This window comes from Rhinopithecus roxellana, chromosome 11 (genome assembly GCF_007565055.1).
Source record: "Rhinopithecus roxellana isolate Shanxi Qingling chromosome 11, ASM756505v1, whole genome shotgun sequence".
Taxonomy (NCBI): domain Eukaryota; kingdom Metazoa; phylum Chordata; class Mammalia; order Primates; family Cercopithecidae; genus Rhinopithecus; species Rhinopithecus roxellana.
In genome coordinates, this window is record NC_044559.1 from 23,380,709 (window position 1) to 23,400,496 (window position 19,788).

Here is a 19,788-nt window from a genome sequence, read left to right on the forward strand (position 1 = left end):
GAGATTGTTGAAAATAACCCTTCTTTCTCCGGGGTCAGAGTTCACACTCTCCCTTTGTCATGAGTAACTCCAATATCAATGCTCACATCTACCAAGTTAATTCCAAGTTCTGCCACATTTCAGATCATATTAGCAGTTAGCAATCGCTTCAATCCTACCCACTACCCCTTGGCTACCTCCCACTAATGCCGCTCAAGAAGGATAAGGATTCTCATGGAACACACCTCTCCTTTGCCTTTCTCCAGACACTCCCCTGTCCTGTATAAAACTGGCCAGACACAGTGGCTCACACCTGTTATCTCAACACTTTGGAAGGCCGAGATGGGAGGATCCCTTGAGCCCAGGAGTTAGAGGTCAGCCTAGACAACACAGTGAAACCCCCCCTCTACAAATTTTAAAGACTAGCCAAGTGTAGTGGCATGCACCTGTGTCTCACCTACTTGGGAGGCTGGGGCGGGAGGATCAACTGAGCCAGGGAGGTCACAGCTGCAATGAGCCATGATCCTGCCACTGCAATCCAGCCTGGGTCACAGAGTGAGATCCTATCTCAAAAATCAAAAACAAAGCCAGGCACGGTGGTTCACGCCTGTAATCTCAGCACTTTGGGAGGCCAAGGTGGGTGGATCACCTGAGGTCAGGAGTTCAAGAACAGCTCTGGCCAACATGGTGAAACCCTTTCTCTACTAAAAATACAAAAAAATTAGCCAGGCATGGTGACAGGTGCCTGTAATCCCAGCTACTCAGGAAGCTGAGACAGGATAATCATTTGAACCCACAAGGCAGAGGCTGCAGTGAGCCAAAATTGTGCCACTGCACACCAGCCTGGGAGACAGAACAAGACTCCATTTCAAAAACAAAAAAAAAAGGCAAAAAAAAACAAAAAACTCCACAGTTCCCTCTTCCCCATGCTTCCTATTCTACCCACATGCATGCATTATTATTATTTCTTTTTTTTTGAGACGGAGTCTCGCTCTGTCACCCAGGCTGGAGTGCAGTGGCACAATCTGGGCTCACTGCAAGCTCCGCCTCCTGGGTTCATGCCATTCTCTTGCCTCAGCCTCCTGAGTAGCTAGGACTACAGGCACCCGCCACCACACCTGGCCAATTTTTTGTACTTTCAGTAGAGATAAGGTTTCACCATGTTGGCCAGGATGGTCTCGATCTCCTGACCTCGTGATTCACCCGCCTCTGCCTCCCAAAGTGCTGGGATTACAGGCGTGAGCCACTGCGCCTGACATGCATTATTTAAAACATTTGAGCACCTGTTGTGCCATGCAGTGTGCTCAAACTATTATAACATGATGAACATAACTGACATGATGAATGTATACACCAGTCCCAGTTTAGAAAACCTTTCTTTGGAACAAGTGTGAGCTTCTCTAGGTCCTTGTTATCAAAAACCCTTCCTGGACGGTGTCATCATCCCATTGTCAGAATCTACATTCTAGAAAGATCACTAGATGATTCAAATTCCCTTTAAAGTTGAGAAGTACTGTCCTAAATGACTCATTTCAGATAATACATCTGAGGAACCAAGTTTCAAATCCAGTGGGATTTTTGCACCTGACCAGGGAGAGGCATGTCCCTGGACCATGTTCAGATAGGAAAAGTGAATACATTTGGCATTAGCACCATACAAAGAAGCACAACAGCAGTTGGGAGTTCTCTCTAGTTGATGTTTATTAGTCTGCATAGTGACTTATATTCCAAACACTGGGGATCCCCTCAGCCCCACCTATCTTACATAGGAATGCAAGTTAACTTGTTTCAACACCTGTTATAAAAAAACAAATACCCTTTTTAAAAAATCTGATTCAACACATTTTTTATTTCACTTTTTTCCATTTCTTTATAAAACAGTCATCTCACTAGCAGCTCTCTCCCCTAGAGTAGGGGAAGGGGTGGAGGAGGTTGGGCACCTCCAAAGGAGAAAAAGGGTAGCAGGGAAGGGCCCAAGGTTACCTCCTGAGGTTCTTCTGGGCCTGTTTCAACAATGTGTCAAAGTCAAGAGAATCAAATTTGCTCTTTACAGGTGCAGGGTCAAAGTCTTCCCGGTTGGAGTCTATAAAGGTAAAGACAAACTTCAAGGTCTCTGACCACACTTCCCAACCACAGGGTCTAAAAATGGCTATCTCCCATCCCAAAAACGGATGGAGTGAAAACTGCTCTAACTTTAAGTCAGAGATAGGAGAGTCCCCAGTCCCCATTTGGGTCTTTTTTTGTTTTTTCACCCCTTGGGTCTTTTTTTGTTTTTTTCAGACAGAGTCTCGCTCTGTTGCCCAGGCTGGAGTGCAGTGTTGTGATCTCGGCTCACTGCAATCTCTGCCTCCCGGGTTCAAGCAATTCTCCTGCCTCAGCCTCCCGAGTAGCTGGGATTACAGGTGCGTGCCACCACCTCCAGCTAATTTTTTCTATTTTTGGTAGAGACGGGGCTTCATCATGTTGGCCAGGCTGGTCTTGAACTCCTGACCTCGTGATCTGCCCACCTCGGCCTCCCAAAGTGCTGGGATTACAGGCGTGAGCCACTGCACCCAGCCCCCTGGGGTTCTTTGTATGTCAAACTAAGATGAGTCTGCCTAGCCCCACTCACAAAGGGTTAGGAACCCTTCTGGGGAGGGGATGAAGTATTCCAAAGCTTTAGGCCCTCCCTCCACTCACCAAGATCAGAATAACTCCTCTTGCAGAACTGCCTTCGGCCCCCAAAGCAGAGATCAAAGGGCTGCTCATCTGCCTGCCGCAGCTTGTGGCCACTCTCGATGGCTGCAAATGCCTCCTCAGCATAGCGATAAGTGACGAAGCCGTAGTTGTCCCTGGTAGGAGGAGGGTAAGGCAGGGGCTGGAGTGCCATGGAGGAGACACAGCACCCCAGGGTACAGGGGTGGTTCTTCTCATTCCCAGTGGCCAACCTTCTGACTGCAGAAATGAAGGTGCCCCATATTGCTCAGCACACCAGAGCAAGGAGGCAAGACAAAGAAACATCAAGGTAGATGAATGGGATAGAAAGAACATCCTGACCTTGGGGCTCAAGCTTACCCTTGGACACGGAAGTGGATGGTGCACTCCTCAATCTCTCCAAAAACGGAGAACCTCTGTTTCAGCTCTGATCGAGTCATGCGGCCAGGTATCTTTCCAATGAAGACCACCCTTCTTTCTTCCTTTGTTTGGAAACGAAAAAAAATCAGCACACCATGAGCCAGGGCTACAGCTGCAGGCAGCTCTCTGAGCTCAAGGTTCAGCAGGTAAGTGCCCTCCTCCCATGACCTGTTCCTCTACTCACTATTGCACGCTCCTTTTGCAGCACTCTTTGCCTTTGGTAATGGTCATGTGAACGATAAGAGCTGTACCTGACAAGAGAAGGTGTTGTCAGCCCCCCAACATAAGACAATTCAAGACTCAGAACTCTTAGGCACCTGCATCCCAGGTGCATGGTGCTCCCTAAACACGTGCTCACCGCCGCCTCCTGTCACTTCTCCGGCGGGGGGATGGGGAGCGTGAGCGGCTTCGGGAACTGGATGATGAGGATGAGGAAGACGAAGAGGAAGATGATGACGAAGAAGAGGAAGAGCATCTTCGAGAACGTCCAGAGGAACTACAGCTGGACCTGAAGAAAAAGAGGGCATGCAGGAATGCTGGGAGTGGTTCAAGTATACTCTGCTTATCTCACCCAGGCCCCAGTCCTATCTTTCTTTCAGGAAGCTCAGGACCAAAGACAAAGCAGAGTAGAAGAGGTCTAGAAGAACAATTTTCCTTCACAGATGAACAAACTGAAGCCCTTCGTGGAACTTTAGGTGTACCTGGAATGTTGTGGAGTGTTTTGGAAGAGATCACATTTATTTTCAATCGTGCAATTAAAAACTGAAAAATACTTAACAAATCAGAAAGAGGAAGAACAATAAATGGAGACTCAGGGAGAGGGCTGAGCCCTAGGTCTCACACCCAGCTATCTGTGGTGCTGGGGCCAATGCTGGGTCTTTTGGGTTACTATTGCTCCCCTACCAGGTCTCATGGAAATACTGTGACCATGGTAAAGAGAGAGGTAACTGCTAGACTTGTAGTATGGGCCAGTTCTGAAGATATTTATCATCTCCAAAACCCAAGAATTATTCATTAAGTGGGAAAACTTGGTTACTGAGAAAAAAAGATATTGCCAGGAAATAGATGAGGCCATAGCGACATCCAAAGGAACTGCCCCAGGCACCTTCCTCAGCAGATGATTAAGGGAAGAACTATTTTCTATTAACAGGTAACCCACTACCTCACATAGCACCCAGAATACCAAAAATGAAGGCTGATACAGTATGTGAAAAAAATCAACATGGTCAAACTCAAACCCTGAAAGTCTCCCCACGGCAGGTCTCAAGGAAGCAGGAGACCTCACTGATACCCCAAACTCCAACAGGGGACAGAAGCAATCGTCTCACAGCTTGCCTCCTTCAACAATCCAGGAAAAGGGAAAACACAAAAGCCAAAGACAGAAATAGAAGACTTAGCGCCTGAAAGTACCAAAGTCAATGTGTAAAAGCTTTCAAAGTAAACCACAGAAGTACGTCAACTTCCTAAATGGAGAGAACCTACAGGGCCATCAAAGCTCACCTTCGCCACCTCTTGTGTGGGGGGGAGAGGGACCTGGACCGAGATCGGGATGAGGAAGACGACGATGAGGATGAGGAGGAAGATGCTTCGCTGGTCCGGTTGGACCCAGAGCTGACAGAACGACTGTTGCGGCCTCGGCGGCCCTGCCAGCCCTGGCTTGAAGGGCTGGCTGACCTGCAGGCTTTTCGGTAACAGCGCATTGACCGCTGCTTGGCTGAGGGTTCAAGGGGAGTCCTAGTGTTCATGTCATTCCGGCAGGGTGAGGCCTCAGGGGACAGCAAGCTGGATGGGGCAAGGCAGGGCACTGAGGGATCTGCCTGCTCACTGCTAGTCCTGTGATCAAGTGGCTCCCGGGAGGCAGCTATGCATGGGGGCGGAGGGGCAGCTGGGCCCAAGGACAAGACAGGTTTGATGGTGATGTCCTGATGGCGCTTGACATTCCATCGGGAGCCCACCTCTGGAATGACTAGGGCAGGCATCTTTTTTGGGGGAGTCCTGCTCCGGACACAATAGTCATGGTCCCCAGAGCCCACATGGACTCGACTAGGGCCATGGACCCCTTCTTGGAGGCGAACTGCAGCTGGATGTTTGGCCTCCGTAACTCCTTCAGGCTTCAGGGTTCCCTCCTGGGCGGTGGACTTAGGAGATTTGGCTTTGGCCAGCAGTGAGACAGCAGCCAGGGGCTTCCATAACTGGTGGGGAGGGGTAGCTGGAGGGGTGAGCCCTGTGGTAGGGAGGGAGGATGGAGATAGCAGGGTGAGATCCGATTCTACGCTTCCAAATACTGTGTATATAGCCTCCAGAAACCCCCACCTCATCTCACAAAGTACACCAAGCAAGGTAAGCAGCCCAACTTCTCCCACTGCTTCAACTGTTCCTTCCCCATGTTCCCCAACTTGGGGACCAGCAAGAGAAATCCAGCCAGCTAGGGTCTTCCTGAAGCCCTCATCCTCTCACTACCCAAACCTAGCTGGCAGGCAGGTCCTAGAGTCTAGCTCTCCATTCTCAGATCCGCCCCCTCCACCCAGTACTGCCTGACTTCTAGGCTGCATCTTGCCTACTCATGTAGTCATATTCTGATGGTCTCCCCACTTCCAGTTTCAGAGTCATCCACCTGTCTTCTATATTCCTGCTAGATGGAGCACCCAAAAACCAATCTGCCAAAGTTTCTTCAATGCATAGGATAAAGTCCAAAGAGCTTAATATGGCACTTGAGGTCCCTATAATCTGACCTTCTATTTACCACTCCAATTTTGTCTCTTGCTTTACCTCTGCCCACTGCCCTGATCAGCTACTACACTCCAGCTAAACCAAGCCACTCTCAATTCCCCAAAACATACCTGGCTGGTTTTGTTTCTTCAGTTCATTCAAGCTGCTCCATCTTCCTAGAATGTCCTCTCCCATAAATCTACCACCTGATTGATAGTTTCTCAAGTTTCAGCTTAGGGTATTAGTTTCTATATAACCCTACCCTGACTGTCCCTCTTCACATCTCACTGTAATCCATAGGGTTTTTTCTTTTTTTTGGTGGGATGGAGTCTTGCTCTGTCACCCAGGCTGGAGTGCAGTGGCGCGATCTTGGCTCACTGCAAGCTCCGCCTCCTGGGTTCATGCCATTCTCCTGCCTCAGCCTCCCAAGTAGCTGGGACTACAGGCACCCGCCACCACACCCAGCTAATTTTTTGTATTTTTAGCAGAGACCGGGTTTCACTGTGTTAGCCAGGATGGTCTCAATCTCCTGATCTCATGATCCACCTGCCTCAGCCTCCCAAACTGCTGGGATTAAAGGTGTGAGCCACCACACCCGGCCTTTTATTTTTCTTCCAAGACAGAGTCTCGCTCTGTCGCCCAGGCTGGAGGGCACTGGTACGAACTTGGCTCACTGCAAGCTCCGCCTCCCAGGTTCACGCCATTCTCCTGCCTCAGCCTTCCAAGTAGCTGGGACTACAGGCGCCCACCATCACGCCCAGCTAATTTTTTTGTATTTTTAGTAGAGATGGTGTTTCACTGTTAGCCAGGATGGTCTCAATCTCCTGACCACGTGATCCGCCCGCCTCAGCCTCCCAAAGTGCTGGGATTACAGGCGTGAAGCCACCACGCCCAGCCTTTCTTTCTTTTTTTTTTTGAGATGGAGTCTTGCTCTGTCGCCCAGGCTGGAGTGCAGCGGCACAATCTCAGCTCACTGCAAACTCCGCCTCCTAGATTTAAGCAATTCTCCTGCCTCAGCCTCCCAAGTAGCTGGGACTATAGGCATGTACTACCACGCCCAACTAATTTTTTTATTTTTTAAATAAAGATAGGGTTTCACTGTGTGGGCCAGGCTGGTCTCAAACTCCTGACCTCCAAGTGATCCACCTGCCTCAGCCTCCCAAAGTGCTGGGATTACGGGCGCGAGCCACCGCGCCCGGCCCATAGGCTGTAACATAGCACCTGATACTCAACATGCTCATTTGTTTACACATCTGCCCTCTAGACTGTGAGTACCTCAAGGCTGGAGATCAGATCTCTATATCCTTAATGCCTACACACAATTGATTTGGAGTAGGCTCAGCAAATGTTGCTGCATAGACTAATCACAGGCAGAATTCCCCACCCTGAACCCACCTGCCACGTTGGCCAGTTCTGGGGCTTGTAACCGGTCTAGGGGCCTCTTCTCCTGGGGAATGTCAACGCTGCTGGCGGGGGGGAAAAGGGAAAGCCTGATTCATTGCCTCCTCAACATCTTGTACATTTGCCTTTCTCACAAATCAATGGGAGGGGGTGGGTGCAGAGAAGAATGGGATGCACAAATTGCCCCCATCATCTTCTTCCTGCACAAAAGGGTCTTATTGACTGAACTACAGATTAGGTCTCAACTCAGCCCTGCCCAATTCCAAGAGGCAGGTTGGCCATGACCTTGAATACCCGCCACCTCCTTCACATCAGGAATCTCACCTGCCCAGCTCAAACCAACCTGAAATCAATGTGGAGGGGAACATGCTTGGCAGAACAGGATGGAGGACCATGAACATGAAAAATGATTCCTAGCCATTAATATCTTCCTCCACTTTAAGTTACACCATTACCAGCACTGAGTGAACTTGAAGTGTTATTAAATGAAGGAAAGAAATCCCCAAAGGCATGACTTGCCAGGAGATAAAAGGCACCTCCAGGACATTTGGAACCCCTGATTGGAATCAGTTGGAGGGCAGTGAACATGCCCATCCTCACCTCACCACCCAAGATACTGCCCAGTAGTGACGGGCAGAGTTAGGGGTGGGGAAACAGGGAAAGACTCTAGAGCTGTCTACAACGTCCCTGCAACAGAGGCATCCAGTTGATGGTCCTGGAGTGTCAGCCGGCTGCTGACCAACAGCTGTAGGGTAACTCGCTCACATCTCCATACTTACCCTGAGTTTCCTACAGCCAAGCTGTCAGCAGGAGCCGGAGGAGGACACTCCTTTTTGGCTGCAAAGAAACCATACTAGTTAAAAGCCCAACCAGATGTTCTAGACTGAGGTGGCACAGAAGGGCTTGCTTTGAGACCCAAAGGAGGAGAATCCACTTTGCCTACATATTCCCTGTTGGGATCTCCTCGAAGAGATCCAGTCTCCTCCAGTGGATTACCAAGTACTATTTTTAATCATGTCTCTTTTCTGCTCAGAAACACCCACATTCCTCCACTGAATGTGAGATAAAGTCCAAATGTATAAGCCTAGTGTTCAAGATGATCTACGATCTGACTAACTAGCTTCCTGGCCTCACAGCCTACTCTCGTTCTACAAATCACATTTTCTATTTTGCCTTGTTACCAACTCAGTGTCCCCCATAGCACCTACATCCATGCTTTATACTGAGAAAGCCAGCTATTCATTGCCTTTCGAATGGCCATATGCTATTCTTCCTATACCTACCCTTTGCCTTTAGTTGCCACACATATTCTCTCTGTGAATTCCTACCTGTCTTTCAATGTCCAGCCTGAAAGCTACTTCTCTCTATAAAAATGTCTCTAAACAACCCCAACCTGCTTGGATTCCCTTTTTTTTTTTTTGAGACGGAGTCTCACTCTGTCACCCAGGCTAGAATGCAACAGCACGATCTCGGCTCACTGCAATCTCTGCCTGCTGGGTGCAAACAATTCTCCTGCCTCAGCCTCCCCAGTAGCTCGGATTACAGGCACCCGCCACCTCGCCCAGCTAATTTTTGTATTTTTAGTAGAGATGGGGTTTCACCATGTTGGCCAGGCTGGTCTCAAATTCCTGACGTTGTGATCCGCCCGCCTCAGCTTCCCAAAGTGCTGGGATTACAGTCATGAGCCACTACGCCCGGCCTGGATTCTCAGTCTACTCATTTTAATACCTTCCTTGCTGTATCACTGCCGTCCCTGGCTTAGATTACCATCACAGTTCAATCTTGTCTCCATCTTCCAATTAGGGAGCTGCTTTAGTGGCTAAGGCTGTCCCCTCTCACCCTAGTTAAAGCAACTACAGGGCTAGGCCCAAAAGAAGTATCACCAAAAAAAGAGTTGGAGCAAAACTACCCATGTTCCCTCACCTTCTGATTTCTCAAACTGCTCCAGCAGACTGGACAGGTCCGATGCCTCAATTCCTGTGGAGGCACACAACACAGGATTGAAAACGAGCCCCTATCAACTGAGTACACAGGTCCCAGGAAGCCCCCGAATCATCTCACTTCTCCCTTTCCACTCCCCCTGCCCTCTGTACTAAGTGAACCAAGGTAGCAGCACAAAGCATGAAGGATTCAAACCAACCCAGAGCTCTGCCTCTGAAGAACCCTCCACAGCCAGGCATGGTGGCACACACCTGTGCCTATAAATCCAAGCTACTTGGAAGGCTGAGGTGGGAGGACCACTTGAGCCCAGGAGTTCAAGTCCAGCCTGGGCAACACAGTGAGATCTCATCTCTTAAAAACAAAAACAGGCCAGGCATGGTGGCTCACACCTGTAATCCCAGCACTTTGGGAGGCTGAGGTAGGGGGATCATGAGGTCAAGAGATTGAGACCAACCTGGCCAACATGGTGAAACCTCACCTCCATTAAAAATACAAAAATTAGCCAGGCGTGGATGTGAGCACCTGTAATCCCAGCTACTGGGGAGGCGGAGGCAGGAGAATTGCTTGAACCCAGGAGGCGGAGGTTGCAGTGAGTCAAGATCGTGCCACTGCACTCCAGCCTGGGCGACAGAGGGAGACTCCATCTCAAAAAAAAAAAAAAAAAAAAAAAAGGCCCGGCGCGGCAGCTCACGCCTGTAATCTCAGCACTTTGGAAGGTTGAGGCGGGTGAATCACGAGATCAGGAGATCAAGACCAACCAGCCTAACATGGTGAAACCTTGTCTCTACTAAAAATACAAAAATTAGCTGGACATGGTGGTGGGCACCTGTAGTCCCAGCTACTTGAGAGGCTGAGGCAGGAGAATAGCATGAACCCGGGAGGTGGAGGTTGCAGTGAGCCGAGATTGCGCCACTGCACTCCAGCCTGGTGACACAGTCAGACTCCGTCTCAAAACAAAACAATGAAAACAAAAAACTCCCCCAAACAAATACAACAAAGGCCAGCCTCATCAGGGTGGCTTATCCTGTTCTACAGAGAAGAGTCCCCCAGCCAACTTGGGGACTATGTAGGGGAACTGTGTGGCACTCACCAATCTCACTGATGAAAGCCTGTACCACATCTTCAGAACTCTGAGTATGTGGGGTAGGCAGGAAGGACAGCTTCCTTAGACGGGCTGGGTGCACAGCAGGCAGCTTGGAGACAGTGCTCTGCCTTGGTGTTGGAACAGCCTTGGTAGCAGGCAAGGGGGGCTTCTCCCTGGGCCTGGTCTCTTGGGTCTCAGGCTTTAGCCCCTCTGAAGCAGGCTCCTCAACAGTCACACCTTCAGCAGACACACATGCTGGAGCCTTCAGCCGGGGACTTTGCACCAGGGCAGACACCTTGTGTTTTGGATGGGGAGATGCAAGCACTGGCTTGACCTCCACCTTGGTAGGCTCTATCTGTGGAGCTCCATGGCCAGGTAGCCCACTGAGGGGAGGAGTCATCGACACGGGAAGTATATTTTCAGGAGGGCCTGGAGTGCCCCTAGACTCCATCTTAGCTTGGGGAACAGCTCTCCCAACGGAGGCTGGAGGCAAAGGAGGCGGGGGAACAGTAGACCAGAATGGAGCATGTTGAGGCCCTGGGCCCCATCCCAAGGACCCATAGGTACAGGTGGAACTGTAAGGTGAGACTGGGGCAGGAGGGGGTGCCCAAGGCACATTGCAAGTGGGAGGCATGGCATAGGTGCCAGGAGTACCAGACACTAGGGGCACTGTTGGTGGGGGGGGCAGGCAAGGATAGCCAGAAGGGGACACAGAAGGATAACAAGGCCAGGGTGGCAAGGGGGCATAGTGAGTAAATGGATCAGGCAGGACTGGCCCCACAGACACTGGAAGACTAGGAGGCTGCAAGGGAGATGACGGCAGACTGGGGGGTATGCCCAGCCCACCTGCAGAGAAAGACAGGGCAGCAGACATTGCGGGAGGTGTGGGCACAACAGGGGACACAGACTGCACAGGAGGGGAAGGTCTCGCCAATAATGGCATCTCCTGGGATGGCACCTGCTCAGTGAGAGCTGAGGCCACAGGTTTGCTTACAGGTGGCTCAGGACCAGGAGAAGCAGGGCTGGGACCTACAGGCACAAGGCAAGTCTCAGGGGGCGCTTCAGGGCTTCTCTGCAGAGCTGTCTTCTTGGCTGGGGCTGGTGGGATGACAAGACAAGGGATGTCTGCCAGCCCTGTGGGAGTCTCTGGAAGGCTAGGCCACTTCCCAGTTGGGGGCTGGGGACTTCTCTCTTCTGTTTCTGCTTGGCGTTGCTGCCTTCGTCGCCGGTATTCAGATAAGCTGAGAGGCCGAGGTCTGGCTTCATGGGTTGTAGCACTGGTACCACTTTCAATTTTCAGAGAATCCACAACCTCTTTGACTTCAGGAATGATGGTCTTTGGTGGGTCCAAGGACTCTGACTCCAGGAGGAGCTGGGGGGCTGGACCCCCCAGGGCTGATGACACTGCACCACGTCTGGGATCAGTTGGTCTGGACTTAACTAGCACTGGGTCAACTGGAGTCAGGTCATTAGGAACAGGGTCAACTAGTGCTAGATCAACTGGTGCTGGGCCAGACGGGACGGCATCAACTGGTGGCAAGTTATCTGAGATGGGAACCACTGCAGGGTCAACTGCTGCTGAGTCAGCCAGGACTGGGTTGATCAGCACTGGCTCAGCTGGGGGAGGCTCAACCAGTTCTGAACTGGTTGAAGCAAGGTCAACCAACCCAGGGTCAACAGGTACAGGGCCAGCTAGAACAGGGCCAACTGCAGTGGGATCAGCTTCAACAGAGTCAACTGGCATGGGGCTGGCTTGGGCAGAGTTGACCAATGAGAGATGGGTTGGTACAGGGTTGGCTTGGATAGTGTCAGTCAACTTGGGGTAGAGGTCTAGAGGGCCTTCTTTAGCAGGACTACATTGTCCAGCACTTCTCTCCAAGTCCTTAGGGCTAGAATTTTCCAAGGCAGCTGCCCAGGCCCGAGCCCAAGCCCGAGGCTTCCCCTTACCCTGGAGAGGCCCAGACTCTCTTTGAAGTTCTTCCTGAGGCTGTTTCTGCAAGTTGTCTACCTGAGCGGTCACTTCTGTACCTATGGCAGACTGCCCGCGAGAAGATGACCTCAGCCTCCTGGCATAGCCTTCCACACAGGCTGCTGGCTGTTCCTTGCTCTTCTTCTTCCTGCCCTTTCGAGCTCTCTGGGAACCCGGTGCTGCATTGGCAGGTGGGTTCTGAGGCTCCTTGGGCACCACTGGCTCCATGACCTCCCTGGGCTTCAATAAGCAGGCTGAGTCCAGCTTCTCCTCTGAGTTCAATGACAACCCCTTCTTCTCAGAGCAGAGGGTTACCTTGGGCACAGCAGCCTCCGTCTCTGACTCCAGTGTAGGCATCAGCAGCTGCAAGGCAGAACTAGTCTCTAGTGAGTCATCCAGGAGCACAGGCTGGGGTCCAGGAGAGACCTGTCGCACCACAACTGGTATCTCCAGGTCATCGCCAGCTGTGGCTGCCTGGCCCACAATCTCCAGCACTACACAGCCCTCAGGCAGCGCCAGATCATCTGGCTGCTCCTGAAGCTCAGTCTCAAGTGATGCCAGTTGGGTGAGGTTGGGCAGGCAGTATGGGTGCATGGCCCGCACCAGCTCACTCAGGGAGGAGATGCTCTCATCACCAGCTGCTGGCACTGCCATCTCTGCTGCTGTTGCTTTATCTTCCTCCTCAGGGCAGGCCAAATGCATGGGGAAGTCCGGGGTACTGCTCACACAGTTGTCAAGCTCCCCAGCAAGAATCTGGCCACTGAAGCTGGCCACCTCCTCTTCTTCTTCTCCATCACTGCGCTGCTGGGGAGGTGGGGATTGGCCCCAGCGTGGTCTTGATCTTGGGGGCCTCCAGCTGGGAAGCTTGGGGGAAGAAGTCTCTAAGAAAGAAGGAGGGGAGAAGTCCCAAGGGGGATCTGGAAGAGACATTTCAACCTGCAGGAGAGAAGAGAAGTCTCAGGAGGAGTTTTCTTTGCAAAAGTATTTTCCAGACCTGTCCCCACACATTCCTCCCACCTGGGAGTTTCTGAAGCCCCCTAGGTCAGGCTTACCCCACTCCCTCTACTGCTGCCTGTACTGGGCCCCAATGGGTCAACTGGGGTGATGAGGTCACGTTCTGGGGGTGTCCGAGAGAGAGTAAGCAGCTTGTGCAGCTAAGAGGAAAGAAAGACCTGAGATCAGTCTATGCTTCAGAGCTATATGAGTAGGTCCACAGGCACAGGTCTAAACTTCATACCAATCCCGTTCCCCTGGTCCCACACTCACAGAGGAGCCCTCCCGGGGTGACACAAGCAGCTCCGAATCAGGAATGCTGTCAAATGGAGAAAGGTTCTCAGAATCTGCATTGTCCAAGATCTCCGTCAGAGCTGTGAGCAGCGACACTTCATTCTGGTCCTCCAGAGATAACCTGCTCTGCTCCAGAAAAACAACCATAAGGTCCCACCAACATCCCTAATGACCTACTATGGACCTACTAAGGACTGGATATTGAAAGAATCAGTCTCCCAGGTTCAACTCAGCTAATGGGGCAAGAGGGATCTGAATACCAGAAGGCATAGATTCCAATCTCAGTTACCATCCACCAGCTCTCTGGTGTCAACAGAGACCTGTCAGACTTGACTCAAGCTTGGGTTTCACACATTCCCCTACCCTCAAATAAGACGTGGGACGCTCAGCAGACAACCATCGGCCAGGCTAGAAATGAGCTCAAAAACAGAGATCAGAACCCTCTGGACATGTAGTTCAGAGGCCTAGACAGTGGGAAAGGCCTTGGACTACAGTCCAAGTTAGGCAAGGAATTCTTATATGGGACATAATCTGGCAGCCTGCAGCCTAGTTCCCTCTTAGAGACAAAAAATACACTTGAAGGGTTCAGGTTGGGCACCCAGGAAGAAGTTAAGGTGCTGGGAGAGCAGAGCCATGCCAAGAATTTTAGCTAGAGCCTCCCATGTAAAGCTCCTGTTTGAAGATATCCAAGCCCAGCCTCAGCTCACCTCTCCAAGGCTCCCAAAATCCTCGATGAGGGAGATGAGGGAGGCATCCATGTAGCTCTGCATGGTCCCCAGCAGCGTCTCATCCTGCAGCATTAGCTCCTCCATTTCCAAGTCTTTGTCCCTCAGAGATGGGCCTAGCCGAGATAGACTGACAAAGCCAGAATCACCCCCTTCCTCATGCAGCAGCACCTGGAGCAGAGAAGAAGATGAGAAGGGTAAGAGCCCTCTGGCAGCAGCTGATTGGTATGCTCCATAAATCAGGTACCCTCCACTGCTGGGCCCAAACTCAGCAGCTGCCCCACTGTTGCCAAACTTCTGGGCTAGCAGGGCAGAGAAGTACAACCTATGAGCAAAAGCCCCAGCCAGGATGATAGTTTTCAAGGACCTTCTGGGGCAGAAAAACATTTCGGCTCTAACCAGAAACAGCTAAAGTCACAGGAGATTAAAACCCGGGAGTAAAAACATCAGAAAAATCAAGATTGTTCAGAATCATCTACTGGCAGCAGTGAAGTTAACAGTCTGAGGGGCTCACCAAAGCAAAAAAGGTCAGCAAGGAGACAGCTTCAGCTGCAACAACCTCACCTACCTCAAACCCCATTTAGGTCTCTGCCCTCTGCTTAGTGCAAATCCTATCTTCTTCAAGAAGACACCCCAGCTTCCAGCCCACGGTGATCTCTCCCCACAACTCTAAAATCATAGACTTTTCTGTACCATTAAGTTTTCTGGCAATCACACCCCACCCCACTACCTCCAGCCCCATGAAACTCCCGGGTTCGGACTCCTGGGTTCAAGCGATTCTCCTGCCTCAGCCTCCGGAGCAGCTGGGATTATAGGCGCCCACCACCATGCCCGGCTAATTTTTGTATTTTTAGTAGAGACAGGGTTTCACCATATTGGCCAGGCTGGTCTCAAATTTCTAACCTCAAGTGATCCACCCGACTCGGCCTCCGGAAGTGCTGGGATTACAGGCATGAGCCACCATGCCTGGCAGATACTTATTTTGAAAGCTCAACAGTGAGACACTCAACCTCCTCTCAATGGTAATTCCAAGCAAAAGGCCACTTCCCCACTCCTACCAGGTGAGAGCAAGTGAAGAGAAAGCTTGATTCCCTAGATGGAAAGGCCCTGCCCAACACTCCTCTAAGAACTAGCAGCATTTATGGTCTCTTGTGTCACGCATCAAGCAGCCCGCCCAGACCTGTCAAGAGTGTGGGTGTTGGCAGGGCCAGAAGGGACTAGAATGGTAGTGGTGAGGCCAGAGCCACAGGGATCTCCGCTACAGTAGTCCCCCGCTTATCCTAGAGGGATAAGTTCCAAGACCCCAGTAGATGCCTGAAACCACAGATACTACCAATACATTGGTATGTATTGATACATACAATACCTACCAACGACGAAGTTTAAGTTATAAATTAGGCACAATAAGAAATAACAAAATAGAACAATTAAAACAATATACTATAATGAAAGTTACGTGAATGTGGTCTCTCCCTGGCTCTCAGAATATCTCACTGTACTGTACTCACGTATTTTTAGACCCCAGTTGACGGCAGGTTAACAGAAACTGTGGATAAGGGGAAACTACCGTATAGGAAACGTGAAGTAAAAAGGCCTGAGAACAGGATCACATACAGACAGGCAAGACTTTCCCTTTCCCCTTCTGCAACAAAGTGAAATTCTGCACCACTTCCAAAAGAAAAAAGCAACAGGTATCTCCCCCCTCCCCGCCCCCACAATATATACCCTCCTAACAGAGCTGGGTACCAATGCCCAGGGAAAGGAAAGGTTGGTTAAGGACACGTTAGGAGGCCAGGCACAGAGAATAAGTGAAAGGTGGTAGGTTTTAGGCACTAACTCCTCCCAGGCCTTCACAATCCTATAATTACAAACCAGCACCTGAATAGCACCTGGCTCAGCAAACACTCCAGGATGAGCCAAGAGGCTGCAACTCCACTTCCTCTGCCACCACCTACCTACCAGAGCGCCAGCGACTAGGCTGGAATCTCAAGACAATGCCCAGCTCTCTATGAACCACTCATCTTCACCTCCATCAGGTGTCCAGTCAGACACACCCTCACACCTGACCTCACCCATCACTCAATTCCAAAGCTATTTGCACAGCTCCCAGAGTATCAAGATCATCCAAGTGCTAAGCTCAGGCTAAAAGTGAGCCAGCCATCAGCACCTCTAACTTCAAAAACCTCCCAACTAGCTTTCCCCCACCAAACCTTCTCCCTCCAGGGTTCAAAAACAGCCAGAAGCTTTTTAAATGCATATCTGATCACTGCCTGAGACCCTCCCTAAATCGCTTCAATGGCATTTTACTGCTCTTAGGATTAGGTTTAAACTTTTTTTTTTTTTTTTTGAGACGGAGTCTCGCTGTGTCGCCCAGGCTGGAGTGCAGTGGGGCGATCTCAGCTCACTGCAAGCTCCGCCTCCCGGGTTCATGCCATTCTCCTGCCTCAGCCTCCAGAGTAGCTGGGACTACAGGCGCCCACCACCACGCCCGGCTAGTTTTTTTGTATTTTTAGTAGAGACGGGGTTTCACCATGTTAGCCAGGATGGTCTCGATCTCCTGACCTCGTGATCCACCTGCCTCGGCCTCCCAAAGTGCTGGGATTACAGGCTTGAGCCACCGCGCCCGGCAGGTTTAAACTCTTTAATATAGCTTACAAAGTCTTCCCCACCAGACTTCTGTTCCAGCGTGTCCTCTCCCACTACTCTGCAGTACAGTCTCGGTTTCTCCAATAAGCCATGCTCTCTTCCTCCTTGAGGCCTTCACTATTCCCTGATTAAATGTTTTCCAGTCTTAACATCTCAGCTTTAAATGTCCCTTCCCAGACTGTGCAAAGTAGATCACTACTGCCAATTACATAAACCCAAATATCTTGCACTTTTGTCTCATTCACTATTATTTATCATCTACCCTAATTCAAACATAGATCCTGAGGGATAGAGACCATGTTTGTGTGGTTTACCTGTGTATCCCCTGTGCCTAAACATAATGGTATTTCAATCAATAACTGGTTGACTGACCAGCTCACATATACCCATCTTTGGTTTTGGGGGGAAGGGAATGACAATCTCTCCATGAGATCTTCTCCAATCCCAAATTACCAGTTAATGCCTATTAGAGCTGGACCTTGGATCCTTCCTGCCTCTCCCTGTGCTATTTAGGAATTGAGTGATGGGTGAGGTGAGGTGTGAGGGTGTCTCTCTGACTGGACACCTGATGGAGGTGAAGATGAGTGGTTCATAAAGAGCTAGGCATTGTCTTGAGATTCCAGCCTAGTCCCTGGGGCTCTGGTAGGTAGGCAGCACCAGCCCCAAAAGATGTGACCTCTGAAAAAGTAGGGGAGAAGGGATTAGCGCTCCCAAATTCTTGTCCCAGAAACCATTCTCCCCTGGGCAAGGGCCTGGATTGGTCTGCCGGACCTGACATTACCAGGCAGCCTGCAGCCCAACTCCCACCTAGTAACACACAAAAAACGCTGTCAAGGACTCAGTTTAATTGTTTGAGATAACAGTTCAAACTAACTCCTGCCCCTTCCATCCTAGGTGGAAACTTCTAAGAAGCCCTCCGCTGTAGAGTAGGACAACAACACTTTTTGAAAGCCAAGAAAAAAAATCTAACAGAATTCCCCTCATCCAGTAGATGTTCAACTGCTGAACAACATGTTGAACAGTTATCAAACCGCCTCCAACTTTTCCCATCCCCAGCAAAATATCCAAAGAGCCTTAAATACGGACCACCCCAGTTTCTGTGTGTCAGATTACAGGAGCATGCCTTCCCAAAAGAGATGCTGGAGGAAAAAGTGAGGAGAGAAGAGAATTCCCTTTCCCTTTGTTAACCTTGTCCCAGGTATACGTTGACACTCCCCATGCCCCTTGAATCACTAATAAGGCAAGATTGCAAGGCAACCAAAACGCCAATGCCCGTGACTCACAACCCACCCCAAGCCGGTCAGACAGAAGCGCCACAAACTCACTCCTCCACAACCCTTCAGCCTCAAGCCCTCTACCCTCCCCATTACACTCCGCCATCCGCAGGGAACAAACACCCGGAACATCTGGAGAGTCCTTCACCATCAGCAGTGGAGAGACGTTGCGCACCCAAGCAGCAGGGAAAAAAACCTCCAAGGCTCTGAACAAAGTTGACTCTAGCAGCCCTTACCTTCCTTCCCGGCCCGGGCCTCTCGCCCCGGCAGGAGATGGCGGGACCGGTGGAGACACACCCAGTTCGCGTCAGCGAGGCTCCAAGGCCGATACTAGATGCCCGACAGCCTGGGACGGGAGCCACGTGGACGTTCCTTCCCCGCCCCCACGTGGACCCGCAGCCTGCGCCCCCCTCCACCAGGAGCCCGACCCACGTGGATGCCCGGGCCGCCTAGAGGGGGAGGGGAGGCAGACAAGTTCTCCCGGGAAAATTGCTCCCCCCACCCCACGTGGCTCCGAAAAGGGAACTGCGGCGCCGGGCTCAGGGAGCCCCACTGGGCATCCTTACGGGGAGGTCTCAGCCTTCGACCCCCAAGTCCGAACCCCTGACCCCCACCCGCGGGTTATGTTTCCGACACCCGGCTCTGCCCCTCCGGCGTCCCCCAGGAATGGCCGTTGAGACGCTGCCGCTGCCCGCCTACCCCCAGCAAACGGCCTAGGGTCCTCTTGGTCCGGCCCGGCTCCCACGGCCACCCGGCATCGACTCCCAGGCGATTCCTCCCTTTCCTGTGGAGTCCACGTGTCACCGCCCGGCACACACCGCTTTGCTGCCAGCCGCGGGCCGCCAGCCAGCCTCTCACCTGCTCCCCGCCGCTCACAGCGCCCAAAGTCCCATACGGCGCTTGGCTTCGACTTCCCCAACCGCTGCCGCGGGCTCCCCCGCCAGGGTCCGGGCCTGGGCCCCCACTCGGGGGCGGCGCGACTCCGTCTCTCCGTCCCCGGCGCGCCGCCATCTTGGCCCCTGAACACCCAGCGCTGCTCTGATCGCCGGCGCCGCCTCGCCCAGCCGATTGTGGGAAGGGAACTACAACTCCCGAATGACACTGCAAGACTACGAATCCCAGAGGGCCCTGCGGCGAGACCCACTTGCACCCTGGAAGAAGGCCCTGGCCTCGCGCGAAGATTCCTGGGAGTAGTAGTCGCTTTACGTGGGGACCGTTTGGCACTAGCTCTAGACATCCTGTAGGGTTTAGTTTCGTGGTACACTGGGATACCGATTTAGGGAGCGCTTAGCAGTAAGGGGGAAAGTTAATATTTGCGTATTTTATTGTCGTTAACCTGTCCAACTGTTGGAACGTCCTCTTCGTCTTTCTACCTGCTGTACGTTCCTTTCACCTTAGTCCAAATGGGTCGAAGTGGGCCTATATATGTTTTGAAACACCACCCCCTAGTGGTCACTTGCACTCCAAGCGCTAATCCTCACCTAATCCCATACTGCAGCAGTACTGCAAATTTAATCGGAAAATATCTCATTCTCTGCCCTCTCTGCTGCTACTCAGAAACTTAGGTTGCCTTCTCTATCAAATTTGTTTCTTGCTGATCCAGGTCTCCTTGCTGTTCCCTAAAGAAAACAGGTGTTCTCCTGCCTATGTGTCGGCCTG

General features: G+C 51.4%; 1 protein-coding gene across 4 annotated transcripts; it reads right to left on the reverse strand.

Annotated features, from left to right (window-relative positions):
* Nucleotides 1-1,655: 1,655 nt before the first annotated feature.
* Nucleotides 1,656-19,209, reverse strand: PPRC1 (PPARG related coactivator 1). Of its 4 annotated transcripts, none has more exons than XM_030940445.1 (14): nucleotides 18,988-19,209; nucleotides 14,192-14,380; nucleotides 13,464-13,610; nucleotides 13,250-13,351; nucleotides 10,235-13,133; nucleotides 9,127-9,180; nucleotides 7,983-8,040; nucleotides 7,198-7,265; nucleotides 4,594-5,317; nucleotides 3,452-3,601; nucleotides 3,278-3,344; nucleotides 3,034-3,155; nucleotides 2,659-2,810; nucleotides 1,656-2,062 (listed from the first exon to the last, which is right to left on the reverse strand). In XM_030940445.1, exons 1-14 carry the CDS (start codon nucleotides 19,138-19,140, stop codon nucleotides 1,959-1,961), a joined length of 4,989 nt encoding a protein of 1,662 aa, XP_030796305.1. In that variant the 5' UTR covers nucleotides 19,141-19,209; the 3' UTR covers nucleotides 1,656-1,958. The 4 variants fall into 4 exon arrangements, with proteins under 4 accessions (XP_030796305.1, XP_030796306.1, XP_010354451.1 ...); XM_010356148.2 differs by having other exon boundaries at nucleotides 1,663-2,062; nucleotides 7,198-7,268; XM_030940446.1 differs by lacking the exon at nucleotides 9,127-9,180.
* Between the last annotated feature and the right edge of the window lie 579 nt (nucleotides 19,210-19,788).